This window comes from Mustela putorius, unplaced genomic scaffold (genome assembly GCF_011764305.1).
Source record: "Mustela putorius furo isolate JIRA1106 unplaced genomic scaffold, ASM1176430v1.1 tig00003871_pilon_pilon_pilon, whole genome shotgun sequence".
NCBI lineage: Eukaryota > Metazoa > Chordata > Mammalia > Carnivora > Mustelidae > Mustela > Mustela putorius.
Window position 1 is genome coordinate 12,662,818 of NW_025422023.1, and position 11,421 is coordinate 12,674,238.

Here is an 11,421-nt window from a genome sequence, read left to right on the forward strand (position 1 = left end):
GTCGCTCTACTCTTTGGTGCCTAAGAACCAATCCATTCAGATTCCTCCATTCACATCCCACGCAGAAAGCATGGACTTTCTCTGAATATTTTAGAATCTCCCTAAGTGATGACCCAGAGCCCTTGGAGAATAATGGGGAGGAGGTAATGGATATTTGCAACCTGGTGGTACTGATATGTATTAAAGGACTTAATCTTTAATTTCTTTACTCACTACTTTATGATCTATCAAAAAATATAACAACAACAACAAAAAAACCAATATGCCTTCCTTTCTAATGTATTCTCCCCTTTTGTCCACCAAAGAGTAATGACCTGATTAGTATTCGTTTTCACTGCCGTGTAAAAAATCCTCACAAACTATGTGGCTGAAAAGAACATAAATGTACTATCTCTCCATTTCTGGGGTCAGAAGTCCAGGCACAGCTTATCTAGGTGCTTGGCTTGGTGTGTCACATTGCTACAGTCCAGATGCTTACTGGCCTGTGTTCCTCCCTGAAGCTCTTGAGTTCTCTTCCAAGCCTGTGATTGTTGGTAAAATACAGTTCCTTGTTATGGTAGGACTGAGGCCTCTGTTTTCTTCCTGGCAATGAGCCAGAGACCACTTTCACTAACCGCAGGCTGCGCTCTGACCCCTGCCATGTGTCTAGGTCTGTAGGCAGTCACAACATGGCTATCTGTTTCTTCGAGGCCAACACATGAGCATCTCTTTGGTTTTAAATTTCTCCCTTCAGAAATGGCCTGAACCCTCTCTCAAAGGGCTCACCTGCTTAAGTCAGGCACATTCAGCACCATCTTTATCTGATTCAAGGTCAGTGTATTAGGGACCTTACTATGTAGGACATGTTCGACAGGCAATGCCCATCTTTGGGCTCTGCCTATCACAGTATCTAAGATGCCTTGCCTGGTAAGCAAGGTATAGGACTAATGGGATGAGGTGTTCTATACTTCTCAGGTTTAACAATGGGTCAACCCAGTGTTAGAGGGAAGTTCAATGTCTGAGAATCAGTGCTGTTTCCTTTTTTTATTCCCCCACATTAATAGTACTGAGGACATAATTTTTGAATTTTATTCATCTATTTTTTTTTTAAGATTTTATTTATTTATTTGACGGACAGAGATCACAAGAAGGCAGAGAGGCAGGCAGGGGGAGGAGGGAAGCAGGCTCCCTGCTGAGCAGAGAGCCCGATATGGGGCTCCATCCCAGGATCCTGGGATCATGACCTGAGCCAAAGCCAGAGGATTTAAACCACTGAGCCACGGAGACGCCCCATAATTTTTGAAATTTGAACTTCTGAAAGGTTGTTTGGCACTAATCCTAAATTCACTGTCTGGTCCTTCACCTTTACATGTTTCAGCTTTTTGATGATAATGCTACATGTTTAATATGTCATTGTTTAGAAAGTGCTTCAAAAGCCAGCAGGATGTAATGTAATATATTTAAGTAGTCATTAAAATGATGCTTTAGAGAGCTGCTTATTGACTTGAAAAGATTGTCAAATATATTTTAAAGTAAAAAACAGGCTGCAAAAATTATGTATACTATAATTTCGTGTCTATTGTCACTTCAGGTGTAGTTAGAAGGAAAAAAAGGAAGAAGAGAAGGACAAGGGAAAGAAGGGAAGAAATATAGGTATTAATAGCAGTTGGGTGATTTCTTATTACCTTTATTTAAAATCATTTCTTTATTAAAAATTACGTGCATAATAGCAATACATAACTGATCACTGAAGAGTGTGAAAGCTTGCTTCTGGAGGGATGAAGAGAAGAAAGAACATTTTTCATGCAATATGACTATCTTGGCTTTCTGAACTACATATAATGTAATATGGTAAATACAGGTTTTGTAGCCAAATTTTTAGTTTTGGAAGATTAAAATATAGTATTATTTTGATTGTTGATTGAAGAACTGAGATGAAATCGGTAAAATGAGATTCAGTAAAAATAGCTAAAATGGCTCCCAAAGGGAGGAGTAACTAAGTGCACAAATATAGAACAAGGGAATACTGAACTGGCAATGCTGCTGCAGGGAGGGATCTGGTGGTCATAAACAGTGGGTAAGGGGCACCTGGGTGGCTCAGTGGGTTAAAGCCTCTGCCTTCGGCTCCGGTCATGATTTCAGGGTCCTGGGATTGAGTCCCGCCTCGGGCTCACTGCTCAGCAGTGAGCCTGCTTCCTCCTCTCTCTCTCTCTCTCTGCCTGCCTCTCTGCCTACTTGTGATCTCTGTTAAATAAATAAATAAAATCTTTAAAAAAAATAAACAGTGGGTAATAAATTTAGTAGGAGTCAATAATACAATAGAGTGTTATTTAAAAAAAGGTAATGTCATAGAGAACCGGGTTGTATTCATAGACTCTTGTACATAAAATGAGCCAAAGTGCAAAGCAACCAATAAAATATATTTTAATAATCGCTGAAGGAAAAGGGAGAAGGATCAGATGTTTATGGCTTAAGTTAATAACAATTAATGTATCTGGAGCAAAACATTAATATTAAAGGTTAGAAAGATACAGCTTAGAACAATTAAAGTATTCCAAAAAATGAGAACTTCTTCAGCTTTTATGTATAATAGGCTGAAAACTTCTAACTTATGGTCCAGTGTTATCAACTGCTGTCTGTTTAAAGTGGACTTAGTTCCATTTTGACTATCTATCTTATGTTAAATAGGAGGCATAAACATATAAAACTGGAATATGCTCATCCTAAATTTATTTTGGGCCATGATCACTTACAGTATTTAAAATATATGATTTTGTACTTTAAAATTACACTTTGATGAGTATTTATTGTTTAAAATATGCGCTCTGCTATAGTTTCATACTACATATTAGATTTTTTATTTTATTTTTCATACTACATACATTATTTTTTTTTAAGATTTTATTTATTTATTTGAGAGAGAATGAGTGAGAGAGAGCATGAGAGAGGAGAAGGTCAGAGGGAGAAGCAGACTCCCCAAGGAGCTGGGAGCCCGAGATCATGACCTGAGTTAAAGGAATTTGCTCAACCAACTGAGCCAACTAGGCACCCCAAAATAGATTTTTTAAAAAGACGTATTTATTTATTTGATGGTGGGGGGAGAGTGAGAGAGCAAGCATGAGTGGGGGGAGGGCAGTGGGAGATGGAGAGAGAGAACCTCATGGAGCCAGCCACGGAGCTCAAGCCCATGATGCTGAGATCATGACCTGTGCCTCAGTCAGAGTCAGATGCTTAACTAACTGAGCCACCCAGACACTCCTCATACGAAATAGATTTAAGTGGAAGATTTTATATTCCCTTTGAGAGAACATTGCTAAAGTGAAAGACCACCACAAATATTTAGAAATCTTATATTAGTAGGTAATTCAACCTGCTAAACCATCTATAGGTACGTTGGCAATGCCTAGATGCTGTGTATTATAATTACAAAAGTTGGCTAGCAATTGCTAACATGGGCTCTTACAGATAATCAGAAACTATATTATGGCGCATTGTATTCCTGAAAGCTTTTGCCCGCCGGATGCTCCATTCTGCTCTTGTGACTCTAATCTATGTCTTCATTTTCTAATCAACAACAAAAAGATCAGCAGCAACATATCAGAGACCTCAGTCCCTTTCCACAAGAGTATACTCTGCACATCCTTTCTTGAACAAGAGTTTGCTTCCTAAAGTAGTATGAGAAATGAACCAAGCACAGAATTTGGAGTTAGAAGATACAGTCATAGCAGCACAAAGTTTATGACTAATGCGTATTACTTTTCTAAGTCACAACTCACAGGGTTGTTGAGGATAAAACACATTGGACATGTAAACTGTCATGAACATAGAAAAGATGGTTATTATTGCTGCCACCCCCACTTAAGAATTTATAACATCTTCCTGTTTTCTTGCTTTTTATTTTAAAAAAAATTTTTAAATATTTTATTTGTTTATTTGAGAGAAAGAGTGAACATGAGTAGGGGAGAGGGGCAGAGGGGGAGAGAGAAAATCCTTAAGCAGACTCCCTGCTAAGCAGGGAGGTCAATGCAAGACTTGATCCCAGGTCCTGAGATCATGACCTGAGCCGAAGGCAGATGTATAACCAACTGAGCCACCCAGGCGCCTCTCTTTTTTAATTTTTATATTACAAAATAATCCATGCCCAACAATCTGTCTTGTGTGTATCTTGTATGATGCAACATTATCTCTTTTATGTTCTTGTGTAATAGCCGAGACTTTTGGCCTTTTTTTTTTTCTTTCTTTCTTTTTTTTTTTTTTAAGATTTTTATTTATTTATTTGACAGACAGATCACAGATCACAAGTTTCAGAGAGGCAGGGAGAGAGAGAGGAGGAAGCAGGTTCCCCACTGAGCAGAGAGCCCGATGTAGGGCTCGATCCCAGGACCCTGAGACCATGACCTGAGCCGAAGGCAGAGGCTTTAACCCACTGTGCCACCCAGGTGCCCCATGGCCCAACTTTTAAGTTGAATCAACATATATCTGAATTTCTACTGTGTACCATCATGTGGTCAGTGGAGAAAAGTTTAAATGTTCCTCTTTTTTTTTTTTTAAGATAAGCTTGACACCTGACCTGGGGCTTGAACTCATGACCTTAAGATCAAAAGTCACATGCTCTACTGACTAAGTCAACCAGGCACCCCATAAATGCTCCTGTCTTTGAGGTGGAGCTCATGCTAGAGTTGTTAAGGTGATATAAAATCAATGATATCAAAATTTTACCTAAATTTAAATAACAGTTCAACATCTACAGAACAACTTAAGCTAAGTATATGGTGCTCCCCCCACATTCTCCAGTCTCTTTTCCTGCTCAATAAGTCATCCTATTTGTTACCATTTCCTTTTAACATTGACCTTCAATTTTGAGAAAATTAATCTGCTTGCCTTTCTCATATATTATTTCATTCTATGTGTCTTAGAATATGACATATCCACCTTGTTTATCAATTTTGTCATCTAAACAAGGTTACCTCTTTCAAAAACCAGCTCACATAGATCACTTATGTGAGTGGTGTGTTTTTTGGGGTGTGTGTGTGTGTGTGTACATTTTTGGGAGCACATTTTCTCCCTAGCAGGGCTGTAAGTTCTTTGATAATATCTGGCACTTGACAGGTACTTAATAAATTTTGATTAAATGAATAAATGAATAAAATATTGTTAGTTGCTTAATTTTATGATATAACTAAACAGTTCTGTTATCAATCTTACAATTTTAGTGGAAGAGGGACTATAAACACTTAGGGGTTTCTTATGCATCTAATAATTCTGAAGTATTCTTTTGAGATTAAAGAAAAATTCTTTTGACTGAAGCATGTTTTATTAATTTCTTCCAGGCCTCTTAAATAATTTAAAGATTATAAATTTAATGCACTGTCATTATAAAATAGGTTAAAAAAAATAAGTAAAAATGAAAATCATCTCTAATTCTACCAAAGAAATTAACACTATCAGACTTACACTGTATATCTGATTTGAGAACCTTTTCTTTCTTGTTTTTGGCTTAGCATTTCATCATAAACATTTGCCCATGCTTTTAGTTTCAGAAAATGGCATTTTTAATGACTAAGAATTTCCTTAGTGTAAAGGTCTAGAATAGATTTTAACTATTCTCTTACTGAACACTTAGTGTTACTCCTATTTCCCTCTCACTTTTCACCTTATGAATGGATATTGCAATATTTTTATTATATAAAAATCTCTGCCAATGTTTCTATTTCTGTAGGAGAGATTTTTTTTTTAAGGATTTTATTTATATGACAGAGAGAGAGAGTGAGAGAGAGTACAAGCAAGGGGGAGAGGGAGAAGTAGGCTCCCCACTGAGCAGGGAGCCTGACTTGGGGCTCCATCCCACGGTCCTGGGATTATGACCTAAGCCGAAGGCAGACACCTAACTGACTGAGCCACCCACTGAGCCCCTGTAGGAGAGATTCTTCAAAAACTATTACTGAAAAAAAAACAAAAACAAAACCCTGACATTTTAAAGTCTTTTAGGGGCACCTGCCTACGTCAGTCAGTAGAGCATGCAACTCTTGTTCTCAGGGTCATGAGTTCAAGCCCCACATTGGGTGTAGAGCCTACATAAAAATCAATCAATCAATCTTTTTTTAAAAGATTTTATTTAGTTATTTGACAGATAGAGATCACAAGGAGGCAGAGAGGCAGGCAGAGAGAGAGAGAGAGAGAGGAGGAAGCAAGCTCCCTCCTGTGCAGAGAGCCCGTGTGGGGCTCGATTCTAGAACCCTGGGATCATGACCCAAGCCACTGAGCCACCCAGATGCTCCCAATCAATCTTTAATAGAAACTGTCAGATTGCCTTCAAGCATGGGCAGTTTAGACTCCTTCCCACAGAACAGTAAGAATGCCTATTGAACTGTATTCTCATCTGGGTCATGTTTTAGCAAACAAAATAAATCTAACAGAAGGAACTGGGGAAGGTGACTGAAAAAATAAAAACTTAGCTTTCTTTCTAAAAGCTTAGATATCTTTATTATGTTTGTCTAAATATTTAGGTCCTGCTTCCAATAATGTCATTTTTTTTGGGTCTAGATTTTCTATGCAGTTCATGCCTTTCAAGCACGAAGTGACCATGAACTCAGTCTTCAGGAATATCAAAGAGTACATATCCTTAGATTTTGTGACCTAAGTGGCAATAAAGAGTGGTGGTTAGCTGAAGCGCAGGGGCAGAAAGGATATGTGCCAGCTAACTACCTTGGGAAGATGACTTATGCTTAAGAAAAGAAGCCTCAAGTTATGGACTACCTCATAAAACTTACATTACAAAATGTTGGTCTAGAAGTTAAGAAACCACCCAACTACATGAACTGATCCTGTATCAAGTTTTAAGGAAGACTGTGCTTCCTAACAAGATTATTTCAAAATGTATGTTGAAGAATACATATTGAAGGAAACACTTAACAATCACAAACAGCAGAACAAATAACTCAAGCTCAAGAAACAGACCGCTCAAGCTCCAAGTATCAACTACGTAAAAGTGGAGATCTTTGAAAAGGTAAATGTCTTATCAACATGAAAGGTTGGACCTAAGGTTAAGATTTTTTTCAATTTATTTTATTGTGTATTTTGCCTCAAATTTTTTGATTCTTATTCTCTCTTTTGCATATGTGTGCACATATATACTCTATACCTATAATCATATTCACTATATGGTTTATACATATATATATGTGTATATCATATAGATTATACACATTTATGCATAAGGAAATATATAAATACACTTAAGTATAGGAATTAACAGCCAACTAAAAGTCTTTGAGGTGGAACATCTCTTTCATATAAGTTTTGAATGAAAACAAAATCAAGTCACATAAGATCTAACATTTACTGAATGTATTCTACATGCCAGAAATTTTTCTAAATGCTTTATATGTGGTAGCTTATTTGATACTCACAACATTATGATGAGACTGTGGCCCAGAGAGGTGAAGTAATTTAGCCCAAGTAACACTGTTAGTAAGTGGTAGGGCTGGACTCAAACCTAGGTCTAGTTCTGGGGTGCATACTCTTAAACAATATGCTGTACTAACCCTCGGGAATGTACACATTTGCTATCAGCAAAGAAACTAATGATATTGATAAGGACCATTATAATTGTCTCAGGTCCATATTTAAGTATTGAGAAGTTTTTCAAAATCAAGGGTTACAAGAACTTCCATGATGTTAATCTAGAGAAAATGAAGTATCTAGGTTTATTATTTTTATTTTTTGTTGTTGTTGTTTAAACATTTTTTAAAGTATAATTGCTTAAAAAATGATCCTGCATGATTGCTAATGTTACTTGAATGGAAATATTTTTGGATCACTCAATCATTTGGATAATGAATGAGGAATGTGTGTTCCATGTTCTGAGCCAAGATGTAAATATTTTTAGTTGCTGATTTGTACTTAGATATGGCAGGCATTAAGGATAACATTTGCTGAAACACAATGTCCTGGGACACCGACATCAATTTGGGAATACCTCAAAACTGTCCCCTAAGATGTCAGGCATATTTTGTCAAGACATTTTATTGACCTGTAGATGCTTCTTTAGAACAGTAAAAAGATTAAATTTGACTTAATGGTTTCCTTTATACCAAGATAAGGTGGAGTTACATTGCTCACACAGAATATGCTGATATGACATGAGATTGTAAGATTTGTTACTTTGAGAGATTTCATCTCTGTAATGTATAGTTACATGTATTACTGAGGATTACAAATAACAAAATGAAGAGTGCTGCTTTTCAGATGGCTGTTTAATGTATGTATATGACATATACAACCCCAGAAATTTATAAGACATCTACATGACAAAAAATTTGATTTTATAATATTGTTCCTGAAATACTTAATCTAAAGATGATTTTATGAGGTTCTAATAGCAAGTTTCTTTTACCTAACATTTTCTTGTTTTGAGTTTGGAAACCAAAAGAGGATTCTCTTTTTTGGATATATGGGGACTTCCTTACGTCTTTTAAATAGTGCTTTGTACCCAATGATGAAATATAAGTAAATTCCAGTTTGTCTAGGGTAAAGCAAAAGAAAATCCAAACTTGCTACTTGTGGTAACTATGAATATTCCCAACAAACAAACTAGTGGGAAAATTGTATATATACTTAATGTATATTAAATATGAATTTAATATATATTTAGTATATATTACTGTACATATGTATGTAATAGTTTTATATATAACAGTATATATCAAATATATATATATTCAAATTAGCTGTGACCTTAATGTTTTCTTCAAAATGAAAAATTGTTGAGGTAGTACATATCTACTTTTCTGGCTGAAATACGTGACGATGTATATGAGAAGCTTTGTCTACTTGTGTGGTCCTAGGATTGATGCTTCTTGTCTGACGTTTTTAGAAGCCACACCACTGAAGTCACAGGTACAGTTGGCTGCTGAGCAAGTGTTGTAATGAAGCCACCTACTGCACCCTCTTATATTACTATTAAACTATGTTGTTGCTATTTTAAAAATATACCTACATTTTTCATATGCCACCTAGACTTTTATTTTTTTAACATTTTGCAATACCGTCATTTTCTTAGTATTTTGTTTAAAATCAAGTAATTGTAATGTTGAGGTTGGGGTTATTTTGTTGTATTTCCCAGGGGAAATATAATTCAAAGATAATTATGATGTATGTAACTCCTTAAGAAGTTTACAAAGATAAAACTTATTGGTGACATCATTATAATTAAGGCATTAAGAAAAAGTTCTTTCTTTATATTTTAAAATTTAAATGCTACTGTACAGCATAGAATTCTCTGAAATGGGTATTTTTGCCAAGAAGGAGAAATTTTTGTGGCTTTTATTTTTTTTTGTAAAACAAATAAACAAGTGTATGTACACATTTCATTTAGTATTTATTTTTAAATACAGATGCTCTAATCTAATATTATACATAATACTATTTGGAAATTATTAAAAATTCAGTAATGCAAAATTACCATGGGTTCTTAAATCATGTGAAAAAGTCACAAAGCTACTATATGAACATTCTTTGTATTTGAGAACAATATTTTCATTTAGTATTCATTAGTATAAAATAATTCTATGAAGATTGAGCTGTGCCGAAGAGATATAATGTGCATTGTTAATCATATAAATGCAGCATTGCATGAAATACTCAGTGCTGATATAGTCCATATTTTACCTAAAATAAAATTTGGACTTTTAGAGATGGTTATTAAGTGCCTGTCACTATTTGTGATCGAACAGTTCAAATGATTCACAAAAATTAGTGTTTTTATTACTGAAACATGAAATTGAAAACTCTTCACTTTCCCCATAAGCTTCTTAGATTTTTTTTGTCTATTGCAAAAGCTTCTCAGAGCCTTGTGAATAGAGATGAAATATTTATATTCTAAGATAGCAAGAAAACTACTTTATTGGGATCCTAATTGTCATAACTGGCTTCTTAAGGTACTCAATGTATTCAATACTGAATACATCTAGCCCTCACAACATTCAAGCCAAATTAGACATATAAATTTAATTACAGTTGGTGAAGAAGTAATTAAATTTCATTGATTGGAAGGACACTAGACTTTACATTCTCTGGAGAAATACTTCAATTTGTAGAATGTCACTATTTTTAAAGTCTAACTCTTTGTTAGCACCCTCTTCCTATACACACTACATTATATATATATATATATATATATATATATATATATATATATATATACGAACCTGTCATTAAATTATCTGCAATTTACAAAATTATTCAACATAATGCATCTTCATTCCAGGACTACTCCAATTCCAGTTGAGTCTCTGTAGGCCAGCTACTGCTTGCCTGATATTACGCTCTCAACATAGGCAAGATTTGCCTCAGGTTTTTAGAAAAAAGAGTCACACTTTAGCATAGACTAGAATGAGATGTTCCTGTTCAAAAATCTAAGGGGTGTATTCTTAGCAAAGCTTTTCTTTAAAAGAAAACAATACTATGGTATATAAATGTATTTATGGCTTTTTCTAATTGCTTATATAATTTTGTAATTATTGCATTAATACAAATTTTTATAAAATGATGCATTTTCCATTTAACCTATGATCATCATATATAATTTACTGCAGTTAATAATAAACAATACTACCACATCCTTGTTAAGCATCAGAATCAGAAACCTAATCCTGGAGTATCAGATACCTTCCATTTTATCTCATTAATTATCGTCTATGTTTTATAGAGGAGGAAACCAAAGATCACACAGCTCATAAATAGAGAGACTGGGATTCAAAAACAGGTCTTCTGACTTTAAGCCAATGTTCCTTTAGTGTTGTTCTTTTTAAGTCACTAAAATCCAACAGAAAGCACAATATACAAAAGATGATATTGACCAAATTTCTACTAATGTAGGTTTTGAGCTTACAATCCTAAAAGCCTATCTTGGCTCACCTAATTATCTATTCGTTCACTGGCATAATAAAACATTTATTGAGAGCTACAGTGGTAACACAATGGTGTGCAAACCAAACAAGATCCCTGCCCTCATACAACGTAAATTCTAGTGAGGAAAAAAAAACTATGCATAACAAAATAAAGTGATAACTACTATTAATACTACTTTCATCACATGTTCAGTTAAAAAGCTTTGTAGTTCACTTATTATAATTATGGAAAAATCGAGGTTTAAGATGTACCTGAAGATAAAGTCTAATACAAAAGTACCTGTATAAAATACCAAACTGAATTATATACATTACTAGATAGATGCATACTTTCACATGTATGGATTCCAAATATGTGCTTATGCACACATATAATCTATACAAACAGCCATACTCAATCAAAGATAACTTCCTAAAAAGTCTTCTAACATCCTCTCTGAAGTACCGTAGAAATTAAAAGTTGCTTCTCTTCCCAACTCTATCCAGCACATATGTTCTGACTGTGATGGGATGACTGTGCATTACTGCTTTA

The 11,421-nt window shown here is 34.9% G+C and overlaps 1 protein-coding gene across 3 annotated transcripts in view; it reads left to right on the forward strand.

Annotated features, from left to right (window-relative positions):
- Positions 1-10,121, forward strand: part of ARHGEF38 (Rho guanine nucleotide exchange factor 38) — a 147,085-nt gene extending 136,964 nt beyond the window's left edge. For 2 of the 3 annotated variants that reach the window (XM_013054018.2, XM_004748124.3), the window contains one exon: positions 6,523-10,121. In XM_013054018.2, coding sequence (XP_012909472.1) covers positions 6,523-6,708 — 186 coding nt within the window. In that variant the 3' untranslated portion in view covers positions 6,709-10,121. The remainder of the gene's footprint in view (positions 1-6,522) is intronic. The other variant, XR_199126.3, reaches the window with a different exon arrangement.
- The last annotated feature ends 1,300 nt before the right edge of the window (positions 10,122-11,421 follow it).